The 23,214-nt window shown below is 56.1% G+C and overlaps 2 protein-coding genes across 6 annotated transcripts in view; one reads left to right on the plus strand and one right to left on the minus strand.

Moving 5' to 3' along the window:
• The window catches only part of USP40 (ubiquitin specific peptidase 40), a 73,464-nt gene extending 71,179 nt beyond the window's left edge, over positions 1 to 2,285 (plus strand). The window contains exon 29 of the mRNA XM_046643259.1: positions 42 to 2,285. Within this exon, the coding sequence (XP_046499215.1) occupies positions 42 to 153 (112 nt within the window). The 3' untranslated portion in view covers positions 154 to 2,285. The remainder of the gene's footprint in view (positions 1 to 41) is intronic.
• Positions 2,286 to 7,279: 4,994 nt separating this feature from the next.
• The window catches only part of DGKD (diacylglycerol kinase delta), a 75,671-nt gene continuing 59,736 nt past the window's right edge, over positions 7,280 to 23,214 (minus strand). For 4 of the 5 annotated variants that reach the window (XM_046643820.1, XM_046643823.1, XM_046643821.1 and 1 more), the window contains 9 exons: positions 22,358 to 22,471; positions 21,225 to 21,359; positions 20,760 to 20,911; positions 19,069 to 19,180; positions 18,892 to 18,984; positions 17,877 to 17,996; positions 11,309 to 11,426; positions 10,129 to 10,259; positions 7,280 to 9,320 (listed from right to left, as the gene is read on the minus strand). In XM_046643820.1, coding sequence (XP_046499776.1) covers positions 9,231 to 9,320; positions 10,129 to 10,259; positions 11,309 to 11,426; positions 17,877 to 17,996; positions 18,892 to 18,984; positions 19,069 to 19,180; positions 20,760 to 20,911; positions 21,225 to 21,359; positions 22,358 to 22,471 — 1,065 coding nt within the window. In that variant the 3' untranslated portion in view covers positions 7,280 to 9,230. Of the gene's footprint in view, positions 9,321 to 10,128; positions 10,260 to 11,308; positions 11,427 to 17,876; positions 17,997 to 18,891; positions 18,985 to 19,068; positions 19,181 to 20,759; positions 20,912 to 21,224; positions 21,360 to 22,357; positions 22,472 to 23,214 lie in introns of those variants that run through there. The other variant, XR_006885805.1, reaches the window with a different exon arrangement.

Consider the following 23,214-nt stretch of genomic DNA (forward strand, 5'->3'; position numbering starts at 1 on the left):
TGACCTGGTATGTGAGTCACTGACACCTCTGTCTCCCGCAGCCAAGAAGCCCTGCGTGTCCAGAGCAGCCATGTTTTCTCTGGTGCAGAGACGCCTGCCCGGCCCCGTGGACCAGAAGCTTCTCTCTCCATCCACGTTGGGAGTTTCAGGTAGCACAGATAGCTGCCGACGTCCCTGTGGGCACAGCACCCAGGCAGTGCTGCTACCGGAGCAGCCATTGTCCCTGGGGCCTGGCGGGGCCTCATTGGCTGCCACGCAGGGCCTTGGGCTCCTCCCACAATCCACCAGTCGGCTCCAGGAGAGCAGGTTTGTTGGTTTTCTACCTTGTGCTGACACAGACTCCAGTCCTCTGCTTTATTTCGAGCAAAGGGATGGTTCATTCCAGGCCAGGAGAGCACCCTTTGTTACTCGGCTATGCAGCCCGTCCCCTGGGGGCTGGCACAGGCCTGGCGACACCCTACAGGTGCCAGTCCGACATTGCCCTCCCACCACACTTGACCCCAACCGCTATTTTTATCGGAAAACTTACAGTGCATTGACAGCAGCATGGGTCAAAGGGCACGTCGCTAACCTCTGACACGTCTGCCGTTGGAAATACTCGTGTTCCATTCTCTGCTCTTACACTGTTCAGATGACTCTGGTATCCGTGTTGACTAAGGTTGGCACCGCTCGACTCCCACTGGGCATCTGGCCAGGCTCCCGCCATGACATAAGGGGCGTCCCCACACAGCACACGCTCCCCTCTTTGGTCTGAGTTAAAACTATGGTTCTGAGTAGCATGAGCTGTCTTTCGGAATGAGGAGACAGATGGACATCCTCTCGAGCTACGTGTTTGCTGCTAAAGAGAGAAAAGCCTCTGCTGGCTGCGACGCGGCGGCCCAGCAGCCCTGAGGAGCTAGCTGACTGTGCTATCGGCTCAGAAGATTCTGGCTGCTGCTGCTGCCGCCGCCGCCACAGACCCCGCAGCTGCCTCATGTCTGGAAGTGTGGTGTGAGGCAGGGTCGTGGCAGACGGGCCTGGCGTGGGCTGACAGTATGAGTAGCCTCAGAAAAGATAGATGAAAATGTCAACTGAGATTGTTCTCGTCATTCGGCATGGCTAACTATCAAATGTAAGTGGTTATTTATGACAGAACATCTGTCATATCACTGACTTGACTGATTTAGGACACACATGATCCAATTTCTCAGAGTCTGACTCAGTTGAAAGCAGGATTCCTGAGAAAATGTAATAAATTCATCCTTACCTCAAATGAAGCTCTGTAGCAACTCTCTTGCTAAGTGTGGTTATCATCTTGATTTCACACAATTTCTCATCAGCCCTTTTAGCTTTGATGTTAAAATAGCACTCAAATATTAGGAGATGCAAAGAAAGTGACAGACATGGCCCGGGGTCCGGGCCTGCCCCCTGGCCTGGCGAGGTCGGGTGCCCGTTGTCGCGCCACGCTGCCTTTCACAGAGCCTGATGCCCAGCGGCCTGGCCTCCGTCCTCCTCCAGCGCTGGGCGGAGCCGTGTCGGAAACCCCAGCGCCTCCGGGGTCCGTCTGGGAGGCTGATCACAGATGACGCGCTCCTCTGCGCCGAGGCCGCCGCCCTGTACGGCACTGCACTTGGACTGGCGAGCTGCCTTCAGCTTCTCAGACCGGGCTCGGCCCAGGAGCCTCGAGCGTGGGCTCGGGACTGTGTCCGGAGAGGGACCTTGCGTGATGTTTGATGACACCGAACTGGAAGGCTCTGAGGAGCTGCGGCCGGAAGCCCAGGCCCTGGGTGTAAGCCCTTCTGTTCCTTGTACTCTAACTGACGTCTCTCCCTGGGATGCCCCCTCATTCACTTTAAGGTAACGAAACAATATAATACTGAAAAGCTTTGCTTTTGAGAAGCCAGAGGCCTCGGTGGATGGGACTTGCCAGGACGAGTGCGGGGAGAATGTGCCTTACAGGGCCCCGCAGGGAGGCCCGCTGCGGCCTGGGGCCCCCGGAAGGGCTCTGCTTGTGGCCCCCTCCTGCCTTCCCAGTTTGTTTTTTTTTTTGATTCAGGTGTGGAGTGCGGCCACTGGGAGAGAGCTGTGAGATTTTGTTAGAAAGAAGCCACTTCCATTGCAGTCTTGCGTTTGCATTGTGCGCTGACAGCTTCACGGTCTACTTGGCCTCTTCTCCCAAGCGAACTTCAGATGCTAAATAAACACGGTTTATATTTAGAAATACTGCATCAGTGCTGCTGTAGGAATAACAGAAGTATGTTTTGATTTTAAATAAATTCAGACTCATGGGAAAAGTTGTCTTGGAAGAAACTGGAAGTGGTCTGGTTACTCCTAGGGAAATAAGAAGGGGCAGTGGTGGTTGAGTTACAGAAAACATATTTACTCAACCATGGCATTTTTCTGGCAAAAAAAAGGGGGGGAGGCACACAAGAATTCCCTGATAATCCAAAACCGTGGCCTCATAGGCGTCATTTTCCTTCTGGGCCAGTGAAGGACCGCGTCCTGCGGCCCCTTCCCCGTCCGCACAGGAGCACGCACCGCCCCTCACTCTGAGCCTGGCCGTGATACAGGCACCGGCCGCCCGCAGGCACCGGAGTGTGCCAGCGTTCTGGAAACTCGCCGCACTTCAGAGAGGAACTGACGCCGTGATGCCGGCCCACAGGTACAAGAGGGATGCTTCCAGCTCCCTCAAGTCCTGCGTGTCCCTCTGGCCTCGCCCCCCAGGAGCGTGAGTGTGGCACTGACAGCTGCTCGCAAGGTGCTCGGGTCACTGGCTGCAGTGTCAGCTGGACCCTTCACTGCGGGTGGCTGCAACCAGCTCAGCCGGGCGTGAGCCAAAACGGGCCTCTCCTGGCTCGTGAAACAGGAGCACACAGGACAGCTGACAGCAGGCCCACGGAGGGCCGAGCACCCGGACGACAGCCAGAGCCTGCCTCTGCAAGGTGGTCTCTGTCCCCCGTGGACTTTCCCCAGCTGGCGAGATGACCCCAGCAGCTCCAGTTACCTCCTGTCAGACTCAGTGCTTCTGTCCAGGGACCTGTAAAGTCCTGGCCTGACACCATCGGCTCCAGGTGGGTGACTTGCCCGTCCTGCTGTCAGCTCCAATCCTGTGACAGTGGAGGGCGAGTAGGGCAGGGGAGGTTCCCCCAAACCTCCAAGTGCTATGGGCAGTGGGGCCCCCTGCGGCCCAGCCCCTTGGCTGCCTGGCATCCGCTGTGCTCGTCCCATGCGGGTGACTCAGAGCAGACACACCTCACCTGCATGGTGGCAGCTGTTGCCTACAACGGACCACACCGTCCCTCCCCGAAGGGAAGAGCTCAGAGTCCCGCCTGGCTCCTGCTCCCAGCCCCGGCCGATGACCCCCGAGGGTGGACCTCTGGGTTGGGGCCAGTGGATGCAAGTCCTCAGGTTCAGCAACAGTGGCTCAGTGACAAATGTAACTCCCACCTGCCACCAGTGTCCAGAGGGGTGAGGTGACCACAGTAAACAGAAGCCGCCCCAGGGTAGCGGTCAGAGCCCACGTGGTCCCGGCCCGCTATGAAGGCCAGGGCCTGTCCCCGCAGGAACACCTGATGTGGGTGCTGGGGACTCCCCCTGGGGGCAGCGGCCCTTAGTGTTCACATCCTGGAGGCCTGGGGACTGATGATCTTGGGGGCCAAGTGACCACAGGCTCTTGTTCACCAGCGTGGGGTTTGGCCCGCAACACGAAGTCCTTGGAAGCTTGGCGGCTAATGGTTGAGCCGCTTCTGTCAACAGCGTGGGCAAGGGAGCCTGTCGCTCCTTGTGCTCTGCGATGTTTTACACTTTTGTGATCAAAACTACGTAAGGGCTGTCCCCAAGCTCTTGTTTGATAGAGAAGCATGTGCCAAGGCCAGCAGCCCACGCTGGGCCGGCGTGGTCCAGGTGCCACCCCCGAGGGCGCAGCTCCTCTGTCCCAGGCCACTTGGCACCCTCAGACCCTCCTCCACACACTATAAACATCTGCCCCACGTGTGCTCCAGTCGGCTCTGCAGCTGCTCTGCCCCCGGCCGTCTCCTGCAGGGGCCCAGCCTGTTCTCTGGCCACACCCCTGCATGATAGGTTTAACTCATGGCTCCATCCACTTTCGCTTTTGCCTTTCCAGATACAAAATCTTTGCCCAACTCTCCCTGCAGGAGAGATGAGGATTTGCTATGGAAGGACGGCTACAAGGAGTTGTTAGGCTCAACTCTACAAGACAGAGAACAAGACACACGTAGTTTTCACTCATATAAAAAGTGCAGTGGGGGGCAGTCCATGACTTCACGGAGGTGTCAAGGAGGGGGCTTCCATTCCCAAGACCGTCTCATGGCCCACACTGGCTGAGGTCGCTCTGGCTGTCATGTCCGCCCTCCAGGCCAGCAGCAGGAGGAAAGAGAAAGGCACATTCTCATGTTTTTAAGGAAACTTCCTGGAAATCTCAGTTTATACTTAACATCTCTTTGGCCAAAAGTTAGTCACATTACTAAGCTTGACAGCAGAGGAGCCTGGAGAAGGTGGGCACAATTGCAGGAGCGTATTTGGGCACATGCTTCCCCCAGGGGAGGCAGGGGTTCCGTCAGGGGCGGGGAGAAGAGAACTGATGTTCATCGGCATCTAGCAGTGGCTTCCACCAGCGCCACGAGAGGGTGGGAGCCTCGAACATTCAAAATGAGATTATGTGACGCAGGCCAGGATGAGGGCAGGGTGAGACCTTGGGCGCCAAGTTTAAAGGCACCCAAAGTCAGTAACCAGGACAGATCGTTTTCAATGTAATATTTTTAGAAATCAAAATTAATGCTGAAAACTCCATGAGGAATAAACTATCAAAATTTTAAGTGAAGACAGGATCCGCAGCGAGTCGGCAGCCGTGCGAGACCAGATCCCAGCTTGAGAGAACACCTCCTGACGCTGGCGCCGCATCAGGCGCTCGTGCAGCCACCGTGGCCCGGCCGGCCTGGTGGTGGGCTTCTCCCGCTGGAGGAAGAGGAGCGACACTGAATAAGATCTGTGGCTCAACTTCCCCTCTCGCCCCTGTGCCCCGAGGCTGAATCTCCCCAAGCTCCCTCCGTTGTCCTGCGGGGTAGACACTGAGCTGGGAGCCAGTGGAGCAGCCTCAGTGCCTGTGGCCGAGGCTAGAGGCTGGGGGTCGAGGCCCGCAGGGCAGAGCGAGGACGCAGCAGGGACGTCGCCTGGGCAGGACCAGTCCTGGGGGAGCTGTCAGCCTCTTCCCTGAGGACACCTCACCCCGGGGCCCCTCGAGCAGGGACAGGCAGCTGAGCACCGTCCCCCGCCCAGTCTCCCATCCTTGCCCAGCCCCTGCACTCAGGCCAGGCAGGCCAGGTCCCCACCCCGCACGGAGGTGAGGACGCCCCAGCTGATCCCTGAGTGACCCCGTGGAGGGCTGCAGCCAGGGCCCTGAAGGCCTGAACACACTGCCTTGACGTGCTGGAACCAAGAGGAACACTGGGTTCAGCTGTGGCCACTGCATTTGGAGTTTACCTGTTAAAGCAGCGTAGTGACCAAAGCCCCGACAGGGTCACGTCTGCGCTGGACGAGCCCTCACTGTGCCCGTGGGTGGAACCTCACGGGAACGGGGCCAGGTTAGGAACTAAGGGCATGCACCTCCTGCCCCTGCAGCTAGCTGTCTGTCTGGAAAGACTGGCCCTGAGCTGGCACCTGCTGCCATTTCCCCGTTTTCCTTCTTCTCCCTTAGCCCCCGGGAGCTGTAGGTCCTTCTGGCCGAGCTCCGTGGGCCGCCACCTCTGCATGGCCCGACGAGCGCGCAGCCAGGCTCGGGAGGTGCTGCCGGCGCCCCAGGCTGGATCCTCCCTGCCCTTGGAGAGGCCTTGCGTCTGACGACACCATGGGGTCTGACGACACCATGGGGCAGGACAGAGGCCAGCAGCTGGCCCCGCCCCTCCCAGACCCACTCCTGCTCTGTCCCCAGGTACTCCAGCTTCTGGGCCAGGATGCCTGCGTGTGACTTGGGCCGTTTCCTCACCTGTCATGGGGCTGAGCTTGGTGTCAGGCCCGGGACACAGGACAGCCCTCGAGGTATGGTCTCCAGTGCCCAGCTGCCCCGTGACTCCCATCTCTGCACGTGCTGGGTGTGGGACATGGGAAAAGTTGTGAACCTCTCTGAGCCCGTTTCCTCTGTGAAACGTCAATACCCACCTCGTCAGATTGTGAGAGGAACAGATGAGTTAATGTGTGTGAAGCACAGAGGCCAGCGCCTGGCATAAACGTTAGAAACGGGTTAGCCATCAGCATCGCGATCGGTCATCGTTGGCATGGCCCTGTTCCCCTTGCACTGACTGGTTTAGTCATGGGTGTGTGACCCGGTTCCTTTTATCTTAAAAGAGACACAGAAGAGACAACCACCTGCTCACACACACCTTAGCCTGGAGATGGTCCTGTTTGGATGTGATGCCTGGAATGGTGGTGGCCATCTTGCAACGAGGCCTGATCCTGGATGGCCACATGGGAGGAGGATGTACACCAGGACAAAACTGGGGCTCTCAGCCCCACCCCGTGGCCAAGTGGTTAAGTTCGCACGCTCTGCTTCTGCGGCCCAGGGTTTCACTGGTTCGAATCCTGGGCGCAGACATGACACCGTTGTTCATCAAGCCACGCTGAGGTGGCATCCCACATGCCACAACTAGAAGGACCCATAACTAAAAATATATAACTTTGTACTAGGGGGCTTTGGGAGAAAAAGGAAAAATAAAATCTTTAAAAAACAAAAAAACTGGGGCTCTGCTAAGCAAGGAAGGAGGAATAAAGAGCTGCTGGCTGCTGGTTGGAGGCAACCAATGTCCAAAGCCCATGCAGCCCTTTTGTGCCCTGGTCAGCCTGATTTTTACTTCCATGATGCCAGGCCCCATCCCTTACCCGAGAACTGGGGGATGGCATTGAAAGTGACCTTGAGCTTGGAGAGGCAGCTCCCTTGGGATAAAGGCACTGTGACTACAGAGGCAGGAGAGCTTCCGGTTTGCAGTTTTATATAAAAGATTTAGGGGGGTGAGAATGTTAGCTAAAATGACCTGCCCTTGCTCAGTGGGCCAGGCCGAGGCCACCGTGGCTCTGCCCAGGGCCCCGCCTCCCTGCCGAGGCTTTAATCCCAGACCCCAGAGCCCACGCCCTGGAAAACAGTGGCGTCCGTCCTGCCCTTCAGCCGCCACCAGCTCAACTTACTTTTAGAGCAGCTGAAAAGCGTAATTCTGAATCCAGTTTGCAAAGACTTTGGCAACCGATGTTTTCCGTCCAGGCACAAAGAGAGACGACAAGGCCATCGAGAATGCAAGGTCAAAAACAGGCTCGTTTTATTTATACACAGAACGACGTATATACAACCCAGGTGTGTATGTACACAGCAATGCGGGAGGCGTCCGCCCCATGGTGGGCGCCATATAAATTAGGATCATAAATAGGAGGGAAGCCCCACCCGAGGGCACAAAACCTCATGTCCAAGACTCTGCCTTCCTCCCTCTACACTGACGGGACCGAGAGCCCCGGGACCCAGGGGGACAACCGGCCGGGCAGCAACAGACACTGAGCGAGGGGCCGGCCCTCCCCGACGGAGTCACACAGCATCACGCCATCCCCTTCACCTCTGACCGACTGACTAGGATGAGAAAAGTGGTTTTTACGTAAACAGCGTTGCTTTACTCAGTGACAACACAGTCATTTAAACTCCACGCTGGACCCAAACCCAAGGCTTTCCCAAGGGGAGGGCGTGGAGGGCATGGGGTGGTCCTGGTGCCACATGGCCCCGGGAGGCCCACTACTCCCCTCTGCACACTCCTCACCAGAGTCCCAGCCCGTCCAGGGCCCGCCCGGAGGACCTCCGAACCCCAGGGCGCCCCGCCTGAGGCCACAGGGCAGAGCCATTGGGGTCTTGCGGGCGTGGCTCTCGTGACCACCTGTCAGCCTGTTCTGTTTTGTATTCGGGGGACCTTGGTGGCAGGATGCTCTCCCCACCTGCCTCCATCTAAACTGGCTGTGGTGGGAGAGAGGACAACGCGGTGGGGAGGGACACATAGCTGCCCCAGGCACACCTCCAAGGGCAGCTGAGGGCACCTGCAGAGCGGGACTCCCACCCCCACCCCTGCCCCTCCACTCACGGGCACAGGCAGCCGTGGCCCCCACAGGACCACTGATCCAGAGGCCGGGCCGGCCGGGCACCCCATCGGGGCACCAGCAGCAGGGTCCGCAGAGCCGGGGGCAGGCAGAGGCGGCGAGGTTGCAGCGCCCCTCAGACGACAGGGTGAGGCCAGCCACGGGGCCCCGACCCTGCCTGCCACCCGCCTCCCTGCGGGTCGGGTTGGGCCGGGCAGTGGGCCCCTTGCCAGGTTCCAGGATGGGGAGCCCTGCAGGTGCGGCTGCGTTGGAAGGGGGAAGGGAAAGGCAGAGGCAGCGAGGCCAGGGCACCCCCTGGGGACACAGGCCTGGCGGCACGGGGTGAGGAGCCACCACGGGCTCGGAGACTCTCTGGACAACCCCCAGGACTGCTCAGCCCGGGAAGCTTCCTGAATGACGCACGCATCCCCCATCCACTCCCGGCCCCTGCAGGACTCCAGGGGCTATGGCATCCTGGGGACAGAGGGGACAGCGTCCCCATGCCTGCAGCTCAGGTAGCGGTGGCAGCATGAACCAGGACAAGGGGCCGGCAACACACAGGGGGCTCGCGGCCCAGCGCATAACCACCCAGCGACCCAGCTTGAGGAGGGAGTTCTTGCTTCAGGTCAATTAAAACGCAGGCCTGAAAACGCATCCGAGTCCCTGCAGCCCAGGCCAGGCAGGACCTCGTCAAACACCCTATGACTCAACAGGGACATCAGCAGAGGGCGGCCTTGTGGGGCTGCCATGGAGACCCCAGAGCGGCTGGCGGGCACAGAACTTTCCAGAGTGGGATGCCGTGGCTGGGCCGGCGTTTGAAGGCTCGGGAGATGCTGCCACATGATGCGCCACTAAAGGGCACGCGGAGAGGAACCCACAGGACAACGGTGTGCGGCCCTGACAGGCCATCTCGGCCGACGGCCTGGGGCCCAGGGCCCAGGGCCTGCCCCGAGCAGTGGTGGTGCATGTGCCCACGCGAGGCCGGTGGAAAGGCGTGGTTTCACAGGTAGCTATGTTGGTGTCTGAGAGGTGTCCTGTCGCCAGCAAGGGGAGTAGCACCATGAGAAGGGACACGCGCTGTGCCCGGCCTCAGTCGCGGGAGGAGCAGAGCACACAGGCTGAGAGGGCCAAGGCTAGGCCTCGGTGGCAGGGGTGCTGCGGCTCAGCTCCTTGATGCCACAAAGGATCCTCTTCATGTGGCCCACCTTGGTCACGCCGAGGTCCTGCAAAGAGAGGACAGCCACCCTGACGCCAGGAAGAGCCCAGGAAGAGCCCAGGCCCAGCGCACCACAGCAGACGCCACTTGACTCTGAACAAATGAGGGTGAAAACGATGAGGACGGTGACACGACGGGAAGGGCAGAGGTGACAATCATGCAGATGCCCGCCACACCCCCCCAGGGAGCCAACACTGACGTCAAGGGACACAGAACAAGATGGAGACAAGCACAGGTCTGGCAGCAGTGGATGAAGTGACCCGGGAGTGCCACTGTCCGGGACGCCCTCGGGGCCTTCCGCCCTCTCAGGACGCTACCCTGAGCGAAGCCCCCAGTACTGGCCAGACGCCGCAGCTCCCCAGGATGGAGGGAGGTGCAGGCCGAGGCCCACGCAGCGGCGAGGAGACAGTGGGGATACGGCCCAGAGGAGCCCAGCACTCGCAGCCACACAGGCCTCTCGACTCTGATGGACATGTCACCACAGAGGGAGCCCCAGGGCTGGGCCCCTCACCCAGAAGGTGTCACCACACAGGGCCCCTCAGCTGACCCATGAGCACAGGGCTGTGTCCCCAACAGGGTCTCAGTGTGGAAAGAACTCACTGTCCACCCGGGCCAAGGAGAGCAAGCTCTCCCCTTCTGTCCGCCTGTGGTGGGGGCGGCCTCTCGGCCACATCGCCTGTCACCCCGAGTCATGCACAAAGACCCGAGAACCGTGAAGAGAATCCTGATGCTGGGACATGGCCAGGGCAGAGGGCACAGAGAAGAGAGCCGCGGGGCCGCCCAGGAGCGGTCCCTGGGAGGCGCTATGGAAGTACCTTGAGGTCCCTCCGCTCCAGGTGCAGGAGCTCAGAGCCCCGGATGTCATGCCGCGTGAAGATGTCCTTATACTCACAGAGACTGAGGTGCTCCAGCCAGGCAGCAACCTCCTCTGTCCCCCAGAGGTGAACTGTCAGAGACGGAAAAGCACGAGTGCAGTGAGTGCCCAGAGCCCTGCACCGGCAGGCGGCAGCCGGCACCCAGACGTGCCAGCAGCCAGCAGGAGACACCCAGAAGCAGGCACCCATCCCCGAAGCCACCAACGCGGCCCCAAGCAGTGCAGAAAGAGGCAGGGGAGCCACCCGCTCTCAACGGGCGTGAGCTGCAGGAGGAGCTGGTGTCTGTTCCTGCTGGGTTGGCCATGAGCCTTCGGGACATTTCCCCCGTGTCCTAGGAGGGACCAGACACCACCAAACACGAGGGAAACATCCATGTGACTGGGCAGCTGATGCCAGCCTTCCCTCTACCTTCTGGGGGTTCATTTCACTTCCGGCCCAGAGCAGGAAGGGAGACACACAGAGATTTCATGTAATCAGAGCCACCATCATTAAAAGAAACCCAATTTCTGGACAAACATGCAAAGAAGAAAAATCAAAGGGAGCTCCCCGTCCTGGCAGCAAACGTCAGCCCCAGATCGAGGTGTGGGGCCGCCCAGCAGCAAGAGTGCTGGGGACAGCTGTGCTCAGGACCAACACTTGGGATGGAGATCTGAAGCCCCAATTTATTGACCCAAAAGAAAAATGTCCTTTAATACCATTTCCTATTGATTTCACCGGCCACAATCATGGGGCCCCGCTTGCCCACAGGGGCGGGGGGGCGGGGCGCCTGAATCAGTGGATCGATTAATGGGGACCAGCAGCCCCTCAGAGGAAGCAGGCCCAGCGCGTGAGCTCTGTGTCTGTCCTGTCACCTCTGCTGTCCTCCTCCCCATCTCGCACCCCCAATCTCGGGCAGGCTGTCACCCAGAGTCTGCACGGGCAGTAAGTTGAGGGCAGGGAGTGACCACGGCCAGGAGCCAATGCCAGGCAGGAATGCAAGGGGGCAGCCCTGGGGCCACAGACGGACGGCTTGGTGCAGGCCAACAGGGCTGTGGGGACCAGGCCGGGGCCCAGGAGCACAGGAGAGACAGCGGGGCCGGGCCCCACGGCGGGCAGCCGGCAGAAGGACAGAGGAGGGTACCCGGGGCTCCCAGGAGGCTACGCGCTTCTCTGTTCCTGCTGTTTTTCTCCTTCTTAAACTTGGTCACGAGGCGGAACTTCCCACTGCGGCTGCGTTTGGAAAGATCCAGCATCACGTTCTGCAGGGAAAGCAAGAAACACAGGGGTCAGACCCGGACGCACCAAGGCCTCAGTCCCACCTCAGAGGCGGCAAAGATGCCTTGTCCCCAGACTCCTTCATTCTTGCCTTTTCCCTTGATTTCCAGTCTGTGTTTACTGTTCATTTTTAAGGCCTTTAAAAGTGGTTTCCGTGATCACAGTGTCTATTTTCACACTGCTTTTTCGTGTTATAACGTGCGTTTCTCGTGTGACTAAGCCACCTCGTGAAGGTGACGTGAACATCAGTCCATCCTGTGGCGATCACTAAATCTTCTCCCACTGCCGGGACTCCGAGCCCCTTTCTAGGCCAAGCTTTGCCCGGCTCTGCCTCTCTCCTCGCATCTACCCCCCGAGGTGGAATCCTGGAGGGTGGGTGGCAGGGACGGGCCCAGCCTGGGAGCTGCAGAGCCAAGGAGGCCCTTCCGGCCGGCCTGTGCACCTTCTCTCCTGTGACACAAGCACACATCCCGAGATTGTACCGTGCGTTCACAAACACAGCCCCCTTCCCTACATGGCAAGGGTGCGGTCGACTCCGCCCCCACCCTGACCCCTGCACGGTCACACTTCGCAGCTTACGAGATGCTTTCAATCCACCAGGGACATCTGGTCCCACTGAAAACCACCCCACAGGGACTTGCACTGACTGCAGCAAACCGAGGGTTCGGAAGAGCCGAGCCTCACACGGGGAGCCTCACGACCTCCTACCAAGGGCGCGGCATGGTCTCTACGTTTCGTACTAGGGAGGACACTTCTTACAGTGACGTCCTGCCCCCGGTGACTGCGGACACCTGTTCTCACAAATGAGAACACCTGGCGAAATCATCAATTCCGACGGCTGCTCCATGAAGGCCCGTTAGCTCCCGGGTGCCCGCCGGGGGCGGGGGGCCCAGGGAGAGGCGCTCCGACGTAACTGAACCAAAGCCCCGGCCTGATGTGTCGCCTTCCTCTTTCCAATGCGTACGCGGTGTTAGATCCATCTGACCTCTACCGCAGGCATTCATCCATCCCCGGGACGGGGAGACTAGACGGAGGCTATCGACACGCCATCCTCCTCCGTCTCCCCTGCCCTTTGAAAGCAAACTTCAGACATCGAATTGCTCCACCCATGACTACTTCAGTACGCAACCCAAAACTCTTTAAAATGTAACCACAGCCCTGGGACCCCACCTGACCCCGCCATCGGACCTAATGACTTCATTTGTATCCGATCTCCCCAACTGTTTCAAAGGGTCTTCTCATAGTTGGCTTGTGTGAATCAGGACCCTAACGAGGTCCTCAAGTGGCACTCGGCTCTTGTGGCTCCCGGTCCCTCCCCGCTTCCTTCACCAGGAGAGAACCAGCCATCTGTCCTGAGACAGCTCCCGTTCTGGCTCTGACCACACGCCCCCCGCCCTCCCCATGTGGACCTGCCAAGGAGCTGGCCAGCCCAGTCCATGAGGATGTCACAGTGGCACTGTCCTCTCAGTGAATCAGCCCCCTACTCCCCCACAGGTGCCCCCATCCAATGATGAGCTACCTAAATCCCATGTTTCCCCAGGGGATGCAAAATGGCCTTTTAATCTTTCTGTACTTTCTAGCTGGAATTCTTTTTTTTTGTGAGGCAGACTGGCCCTGAGCTTACAAACACTGCCAATCCTCCTCTTTTGGCTTGAGGAAGATTGTCGCTGAGCTAACGCCTGTACCAACCTTCCTCTATTTTGTATATGGGATGCCACGACAGCGTGGCTTGACAAGCAGTGTAGGTCCACACCTGTGATCCGAACATGGGAACCCTGGGCCGCCAAAGGGGAACGTGCAAACTTAGCCACGATGCCACTGGGCCAGCCCGTAGCTGGAATTCTTTTATAAGAATGTCTTTCATCAACTATTTGATTTAAGGAAATTATTTTTGTGGAGCCACTGATAATACTGAATTTGGGAATCAGATGTGTTACCTTTAAAAAAATGAACTGAATCTTCTGGAGATTTGTTTCACAATAATGTGAATACACTTAACAGTACTTGAACTGTACACTTAAAATGACAAAGATGGTAAACTTTATGTTTTTTACAATTAAAAAAATGAACTGGAACAATGTCCCTCTTTTTCTAGTTCTGATACTGCTTCTTATATGTAGAAATTACATATTCCTTGACATTTTTCCTTTGGAGGTAATATTTAGATTATTTTTTCAAGTTGTCCTGTGGCTATTCTTTATAAAATATCCTCGGACATCAATCTGTGTAATTTAAATTTTTCCTGAAAACTTTTAAAATTTTGATGAAACTATTGATTTACTAGCATTTCTTTGAATATAATGATTTAGTTTCTTATTATGTTTCCTTTATCACTTCATTTTGCTCATTTTTTCCTTGATTATATTTGCCAAAGGGTAGTTTATTTTGCTTTCTTTCAAAGATACAGACTTAGCACTTTTTTTGGCTTTCGAATAAACGATTTTCCTATTTTTATGCTGGCAGAAACGGGCACCATTGCCTCCAAGGTTCCTTTTTCCCCGTGTACTTCACCCCCGTCTCTTCCCTTGCCAGGGTGAGGCTGGGCCAGGACCCCAGAGCGGGGAGCGCCGAGCTGGAAGGCAGCCCGCAGAGGAGGCTGGAGAAGCCAGGAGCCCTGGGGCCCAGGAGGCCCCAGGAGCAAGTGTGGCTTTCCCTGCACTCCCAGGACAGCAGGCTGCAGTTTCTGGCCTCAGGCTCCATCAGACGAAGGTCTGCAGTCACACTGCCCCGGCCCTCCCTGCTTGGCTGAGGCTGCAGAGGAGTTCTGGTCCTGTAACTAAACCCACCCTCGGGTGCCCTCTGCTCAATTTCCCACCTGCTGCTGCAAGAACTAACACCTCCACCGTCTCCCCAGGCCACCCCAGCAACTCCAGAAACCAGGCCACTCTGCGCATGGCTTAGAGGGGGCAGCAGGTCAGACATCCAGGAGGACTTGGGGTGGTCTGTATTTGTTTCTGTGGCACCTGTACGGCATTTGGTGATATTTCTTTTGAAAACATTTTTAGGCTTAAAGTGTTGCAGCCACAATCCTGTGACATGAGCTTTTAGTACTAAGACCTGAAAGTCCCAAACAAGTGGGGTTGCTTGGTCACGTGCAGCCATGCACCAGGCCTCAAGCACCCACTGCAGCTGCTGCTGCTGCCTGTGAACTGAAGAAACTCTCAGCCCCCTGTATCAGAGGCAATCTGCGTGGAGGAGGAGCTGCCAGCGCGGGCGGGGCGGGGCGGGGCGGGCGGGGCGGGGCCCTGGCTCAAAGGGGCCACAGCTGACACCTGGGACCAGCTGCTCTGAGTTAGTCTCTGAGGCTTCCTGGTGGCCTAGAACTGTGGTCCCCAAACTACCCCTGGAAAAGAGCCAGCTCGCAAGATCTCCAGTCCATAGCAGACTGGGACTTTAAGGAATAAAATAAAATAAATTACTAGGAAAATGAGACCAAAAGGGACATACAAAATACAAACCTCGATTTTTTATCATTTTCAACAGAAATAAAATTTCCTATCAATTGCTTAAAAGATCCTAAACTCTTCCTCTCAATTTCTGTACTATCAGTTTTCCACTGTCATTAGTGCTGGTCTAGAATAGGCTCAGACTTTGAAAATGTCCTGCAGGCAACAGAAGAGAAAGCACATTCTCTCTACAGAGCATACACTTCTCTCTGTAGAGAATCGTGACACATTTCCGTATATATATATTCTTTCAACTTTCTTCCGTTCAGACTCTGTGATACGGTTTGTTTTACGATCATTAATCATGGACTGAGAGTGATGGCTCACACTGCAGTCTGGTTTCTGTCACTCTCGTTTCAAAGAGTTTTTGCTTTATATATTTTATGCATGTAAATTCAAATTAAAATTTTGGGGGTAATCACTAAGAGAATAAACAGTACGTATTTCCAAACTAGTGGAGGAGACAAACAGAATTGTGTGGGAGGAAGGAACGACTCATCAATCAAAAAGGAGAAATTAAAAGAAACAGAAAAAGTGGGGAAAATGGAAAGCATAAAATGTGGTAAAAATACATCTAAATATATCAGTAATCACAACAAATGTAAATAGACTGAACTCTCCAATTAAAACAGAGTACCAGACTGGATAGAAACCCCCAAATTTAGCAACATGCTATTTATAAGATAGACACTCCAAATAAAGCTTGAAAGTAAAAGTATCAAAAAGAATATACCAAACAAGTAGACTTGAAAATAAAAAGAATTACTAAAGGTCTTTACATAATGATAAAACCTATATTCACCCAATAACATAGCCTCAAAATACATAAAGCAAAAATGTGCAAAACCACAAAGATAAATTGAGACATCTGCATTTTCACGGTCAGAGAGTTCAAGAGTAATTGATAGATCAAGAAGACTTTTAAAAAAACCCAAAAAACCCCAGGGGGCCGGCCGTGTGGACAAGTGCTTAAGTTCGTGCACTCTGCTTCGGCAGCCCAGGGTTTCGCTGGCTCGGATCCTGGGCGTGGACATGGCACTGCTCATCAGGCCATGCTGAGGTGGCGTCCCACATGCCACAACTAGAAGGACCCACAACTAAAAATACACAACTGTGCACCGGGGGGCTTTGGGAGAAAAAGGAAAAATAAAATCTTAAAAAAAAAAAAAAAACCCAGTAAAGACCTAACGATGTAAATAACACAACTGCATATGAGGTACATTTATAAAAATTAACCACCTGCTGGGCCATAAAGTCTCAACAAATTTCAAAGGACCAGTAACATATAAACCACCCCCTCTGAACACAGTGAAATTCAGCTAAAAATCAATGACAAGAACATACTTAGAAAAAAATCTCATACATCGGAAAATAAACAGATTTTTAAACAACTCATTTAGATGCTATGTTACTTAGACTGTTATACTCATCTTAAGACTGTATAATAATAAATTATCCTTTACCAACATAAAGTGATCCTCTTTTTATCATTTATTGCCTTAGGTGTTTTTTACACTAATATTTTTATATTAGTATTGTTTCTTTGGCGTTTTTAATGTGTTTTCTTGAAATTGTTTTGCTTTTAATCTCTCTGGTTCCTAAGTTTTTATTGGGGGTACAGGAGAGAAAACTGAGTCTTGTGATCAGGATACGGTTAGATTTCTTTTTTAACACAATTTGAGAATAATCCGCTTTCCAAGGGAAAGCTACAGCATTTTCTATTTTATTTTCATACTGTTAACCACATCTTTACTGATTTCTCATTTTCTGTTACAATATAGATTACATTTTTTGTCTTCTGTAGTGATTTGGAAAGACATAAATCTTTTCAATTCTACTAGAAACTACCTTGACGTTTTTAAAAACATCACTGACTGTACATTTCTCTAATTGTCAAAGTCAAGGTCTTTTTTAACCTTCTTACACCTTTAGAGGGGGAATTTAATGTGCTTTCACTCTTCTATGCATGTCCTCTTTCCAGCCTCCCCACCTCACTGTCCTCTTTGATAATTTAATCTGGAATTATACAGCTATGTTATTGTTAAATCTGTAGAATAGTTCATATATTATTATTTTAATAATTTTCTTTTAAAGCAAATTTTTTATCATATTTATAATTATTTAACCAATTTTGATTGGTTGGCCTGGCTTTTCAAACCAGTGTCCTCCTTTCTAAGGGGCTGAGTTTTGCTGCTCAGCTGGAGGCCTGAGTCAGTGTCCAGGCAGCGTCTGCACCTGTCGGCAGGGCCTGTGTGTCCAGAGAGAGGACGCCGGCCTGCTCCGCCCCCTCTGCCCACAGTCCTCACATGGAGCGCACGGGCGCCCACCATCCGTGTCCAGCAGACAAAGATCCACCTTGCGAGGCTGTGCTGCCCTAGGCGGGCTCCGGCTCCCTCCCTGAGAGGTAGGTGGGCTGGGGTGTGCTTTGTCCACATGCTGCCCATGAAAACTGACATCCGACCAGCACTGCTCCTAGGCTCTCCCGCCTGCTCTAGCCCCAGGTGCAATACGCCCACCCGTCTGTCTCAGCTACAGGATCTGTGGCAAGCTGGGATCTCTAAGTGCGTGTAAAAGGAAAGTGGGACTGTGAGTGGCACACACCAATTCTGTCCCTGTCGACAACAAACTCCCAAGAAGCTGCCGTCCATCCGAGCGATGTGTCTCCACTGGGGGCAGACAGTGCGGCTGGGCTCAGCCTTCTTTCTACCCACTTCCTGTTCAGCCTCACAGTTCTGTTTGCAAGGGCAACATGCACCCGTGTCATCAAGGGTGGTTCTCAACACCAGCTTCCGGCTCCATCCTACCTGCCGAGGTCTGTCTCCATGCCTTGAAGGCGTTGTAGTAGAGAAGTCCCGAGAAGCGGTATCAAGGGCTGCATGACTGTCACCATCACAACCCCAAAGCTGCACAGACCACACTGACTTGCAGGTGCTGCAGGAAGAGCCACTGTGCCAGGGTGCCCGAGCGGAAGCCCTGGGACCCACGTACCTCTTCGTCACCGGGCTCGACGGGCTGGCACAGCCAGGGCGTGTCCGCCAGCTTCCTGAGCTGCTGGTCCATCTCCGCGAGCGCAGCCCCGAGCCGCTCCTTCTGAGGGGGGTCCAGCTGCTGCTCCGGCAGGGAGGGAAGAGAGCCGCAGCTGGTTACGAGCATGGAGGCCCGGGGCCACAGCCATGCCCCATGCAAGCTGTGGTCCGCCCCGGGGGCTGCGCTCCTCTCACTGAGTCACAGAGCACCGGCTAAGGGGCCAAATGCAGACCCTCCCCTTGTAAGTAGTGTCGAGCGAGAGAACTAAACTCTCCTTTCATAAATAACGAAGCAAACAAGCTTGTCTGAAAACCACACTAGCAGGGCTCATACTCCACCTGCCTTAGTTTACCTGGGGACCCCTCTGTCAGAAACGGGGACAGGAGCAGTCTGCCGGCACCAGAGTGCAGGACACACTGACGCGGCAGCTGTGACATCTCAGGACAGCGTGGTATTTTGGAACGAGAGCAGAGGGTACGGAAACTAGACTTTGGGGACTATCCTCTAGCCTGTGATCTTTAGCATGTCACTTCGCCTCCCTGGCCTTCCTCGTCCTCATTTTTTAAACCAAGAAGGCTGGCCAGGCCATCTCTCGGGTCTCCCTGTTCTAGCTTCCGCGATTCAGTAAGACCCCACGGCCCTGCTTTCCCGGGGCTGGCCGAGTGAGGCAGGGCAAGAAGCCCTGCGGGGCTGGGAAGGGCCCACCCACCTGCTAACGGTGCACAGTTCCACCCTGCAGACTTCTAAGGCAGGAGTCTGTCTACAAGGACGAAGGCGTTCCTGACATAGGGGTCTGACCCGTGGAGAGGGCATGGTTGAGATGTGGCCAGAAGGGTTTGAGTGCCAACCACTGGTCAGCTCAGACAGCCTCTGAGGCCCCTTCCAACCCTGCGCCTAGAATTCTGGACTAAGACGTGCCACCCTCTGTGTGACCGCGGCCACCTCACGCCAGCGAGGGCCGGGCCCCTCCGCTCACCAGGGCCATCTTCCCGGCCAGCAGCAGCTCCGTCTCGCTGCGCAGGGCTTTGATGTTACTGACCATTTCCAGGACGAAGCTGCAGTTCAGCCCCTGGGAGGAACCAGAACAGATACGCATGTAGCAGGTCCGAGGGCTCCGCGGGTGCAGAGGAGCAAGACCTGAGAAGCGCAGCACCTCCGTGGTTCTGGGCTTGCCGTACACTCGGTCCATGGACTTGGAGCTGGCGTTGACGGCGTGGGCGAGCTCCTGCTCCATGTCTTGATGGGACTGCGCGATCTCCCGGATGCTAGAGAGAGGGACATGGCACTTTCAGACCACGAAGGGGCGGCTTGTGTCGTCACCTCGCCTGAACACACGCCTAGGCTCAGCCCCGAGGGCTGACGCGGACCGTGGCTCGGCCACGGGGACCTTGCCAACAACGCCCTGACCGACGGCAGACAGCAGAGGACTGACGTGGGAAATGTGATGTCCAAATCCAAGTTTTTCTAGAAACTCGACCAGAGAGGAAGAAGCCCAAAATGAGACTGACAACTCATCAGACAGCAGCTGGGAAGCAGCAGTTTGCAGGCCCGCTGCGTGGAGACGCCACCTTGGAGGGAACTGTGCCTGCCAAGCTCTGTGAGTGGGGATGGCAGGACCCTCCTCTGGGGGGACAATCCTGGTTTAACAAGCAGCTCAGACCCCGGGACACAGCCCCAGGCAGCAGCCCCTTGTCCTGAAGGACCCTCGCAAATACCAGGCGGGGACAGGGTGGACCACAGCGAGAGCCGAGAGTCAGGGAAGTGGGCTTGTCCTGACCCTGGGGACACGGGGAGCCACAGACGGACTTTAAATAGACAACGACATGGCCAGTCCAACCTTCCAGCAGGCCATAGGGCTGCCACAGGCTTTGAGTGGACAGACAACAGTAGAGACAGGAAGCAGCGAGAAGCCTGTTGCACAGCAAGGAATTGGATACATAGTTGAGAAATAACGTCCTCCAGCCCAGTTACTGACTGGGTTATGGGGGAGGAGCTGGTTGGTGGCCTGGGCGTGGAGCAGAGGTGGTGCCAACTACCTGAGTCACAACACAGTGCACAGGACATGCTCACAGAAGGACGTGGGGCCAGAATGGAGACACTGAGCATAAATGCCTACAGGGCACCGGGGCAGCTACTGACCTAATGCCCAAGAGCCTGATGGCTGGGAAGAGGGTGTGAAAAGGATGGCATGGAAGGGCACGCAGAGCCCACGGTGCTCCCACAAGAGCAGAGGAGAGAGCAAGGAAGAAGCGGAGGGGTGGTCAAGGCGCACAGGTGGTGAGCGGCCTCGGGGCGGGAGAGCTGAGGCAGCGGGTGGGCGCAGATGAGAGAGAGCCGGATGGCAGATGAGGAGGGTCGCGATGTGGCCACGGAGAGGGCAGGCTCAGCAGGCTGAAACGATCTCGCCAGAGTGAGGCCTGATGGCAGTGGACACACAAGGTGGTGGGGAGAAAGGACAGCGGCAGAGCGGTGACCTCCATGTGGGAAGGGTCCCAGTGGCTCCAGGAGCCGCTTCTTGAAGGTCGAGTAGAGAGGGAAACACCTTTGGCTGTTCTCTCTTTTTTTTTTAAATAACCACAAGGTTCATTTTTTAACAACAAATCTGCTCTCTAGAATAAAGTAAAGGCGGCAGTAAGGGGACTGTCCTTCCTAGGAATCCAGGCAGGTTTTAACACCTACGAGCTGGCTCTGAAACAAACCACAGCCGAGGGCAGGCAGGAGGCCTGGCTGGGCCTCATGAGGGAGGCAGGCCAGCCAAGGAGATAGAGGGACTCGCGCCTGTGTCCCAGCGGGGGTCCAGGTGCCCCGGGGGAGGAGGCGGAGCACACAGGAAGGAGAGCCCACCTGTGGATCAGCGCTCCCGCTGCCTGCCCAAACTGGTCCATCTGGGTGGCCTCTTCCTCAGACAGGATCTCCGGGTGCAGAGAGAAAGACGGAGCGCGAGGCAGTTCACACTTCTGCTTGTCTTCCCAGGACTTCAGGGTGTTCTCAAACGCCTAGGGCACAGGAAGCCAGCATTACATTGTTGCCTGCGCCCTCGAGAGGGGAGCAGGCACCTGCCAACAGCAAACACTACTGGGCCGCTGCGGGGTAACATCTACAAAGGGAGGCAGAGTTCTCCTTTACGCTGGGGGAGGAGGAACGGTCTCAGAAATAGCAGCCCTGTTCACTTAATCTTTCCATCTAAAAAATCAAATTCCTAGAACAACACGTTAAAAACCCCAGCTCTTCTTGTGAAAGGGGCACGGTGTGCCAGCAGGCGAGCACTGGGACCCTGCGGTTGGGGCCCCCGCCAGCAGCCCTCCTCACCCTGTCTCTGGTGAGCGTCTGTGCCCGGTTCTTGTGGATGATCCGAATGTACCCCGGGGGCTGGATCCAGGCCTCTCCGTCCACCTGCACAGGTACGCCCTCATCCCCCAGGATGGAGATCTTCACCGTGCGGCACTGAGCAAAATCACAGCTGTTACTCATGCGCCGAGCCAAAGCAAGCAGCCTTAAGAAAGGGGCCTTCCTGTCCTGCGCACCCCCACATACGCCGGCAGGCCTCAGGGGATGCTGCGCCCACAGCCGCCTCTCTGTGGTCAGAGCATCCCTGTCCGGGCATAGCTCATGGAACCCAAGGGTCTGTCCCATCTGGCCCCGTCCCTCACCCAGCACTGCATCTGTGATCACAGTGAGAACTCAGAGGCTGCACAGGCCCGGTGTGGGGACTCATGACAAGCAAGAGCCGCCAGGTCCCTGGGTGCGTGCACACCCTCTCAGCACAGAGCAAGCACCCACTGAGTGGCTAACGATGCCCATCCCTCTGTTTGATGACAGTACTGCCTAAGAGTTAAAACTGACATGTAGGCAGCCTCCCAGGACCGACTGGTACAGCAAGGGCTGGACCACCACAGCCTGGGGCTCGGTCAGCCGGGCGTATCAGCCCCAGAGTCTTTGTGCATGAGAACACCACCCTCCTCAACCCACAGACAGACCCTTCTCCCCAGGAAGAGAGGACCCCTGGTCCTGTCTCCCCTCCCGAGCTGGGCCTTAGAGCAGCCGGGTGAGGCCACACTTTCTCCCCTGGTCACACAGGCTCGGACTCTGTTCCCAAACTCAGGCTGCCGCTTCTAAAAGCTGCAGGCACAGGGCCAGTTCAAGCCGGGCCTGTCTCGTCTCATCCCATGGCAGCAGGAGGGGTCAGGACACAGTTGGGACCCAGAGAACACCAGGCAGGGAGCTCAAGGGGGACAAATCAGCCCCAATTTGGGAAAGTGGTTTTCAACTGTCAAATACAGTGGCTGAGAAGGGGCTCTGGACCAGGAGGCAGGGTAGTGGGCGGTCCTGGAAAAGCGCCCATCCTCCTGTGCTCTGTGCACCAGGAGGGTGCAGTCTCAAGACTACGGTCTGGGCCAGGCCGCCTCCCAGGCCCCTCCCTGCTCCAGGCCCACGGCCAGTACCTGGGCGATGCGGTGATGCTGCAGCTTGATGACCCGCGACACAGCCATCTGCATACTGCCAAACACTGCGACCACCTCCAGAATCTTGTCATCGAACGACGGGGCTGCAAAAGTCTGAAGGGCCACCGTCAGGGCTGACCTCTGCTCCCAGTTCCCCCAAACATGCCCCCACATGCGGTGCTCTCAGTCGGGGCCGCTGCGGTGGTTAGAGCCAGCCAGGCCCCCACGAGGCGGCAGGGCACCCTAACGGAAGCAGCAGCTATGGGCAAATCCACTACTGAAGGGGCTCCTGGCGCAGATCCTGAAGCCAGCTGCCCAGCATCAAATCCCGGGTCTGCCACTTACTAACCCTGTGGCCTTGAGAAGTTCCTTCCCTTCCCTCTTCCTCAGTCTCCCCAGCTTAAGACGGGGATGACCATGGCATGTTCTTCACGAGGTGGTTAGGACGTGAGAGTGAATACATGCACGGTGCTTAGAAGAGGCCGCAGCAGATATTAAGCGACAATTAGTGTTAACTGTCTTCATGAGCTCTTACGTACAGAGGAAGCCACGTCCCTAGTTAAAACCCATCAATGCCTCCCACGGTTCTTAGAATAAACTGCAGCCTTCCTCCCAGGCTCACACAGCCCCACAGGAGTTCTAACTGCCCTGCACTCTGTCGGCTGCACACGGCCATCGGCAAGCCCCCGCCATGCACCATGCCATGTCTTACTGCCAAGCCTTCACATACGCTGTTCCCTCTGGCTGGAACAGCCTCCCCACTTCTCCCCTCCCTCCACCTGGCCTGGCCAACCCCAAGTCATCCTTCAGGTCTCAGCATAGACATCCCTTCCTCCTAGAAGCCTTCCCAGACTGCC

The sequence above is a fragment of the Equus quagga genome, chromosome 17 (genome assembly GCF_021613505.1).
Source record: "Equus quagga isolate Etosha38 chromosome 17, UCLA_HA_Equagga_1.0, whole genome shotgun sequence".
Classification (NCBI taxonomy): Eukaryota; Metazoa; Chordata; class Mammalia; order Perissodactyla; family Equidae; genus Equus; species Equus quagga.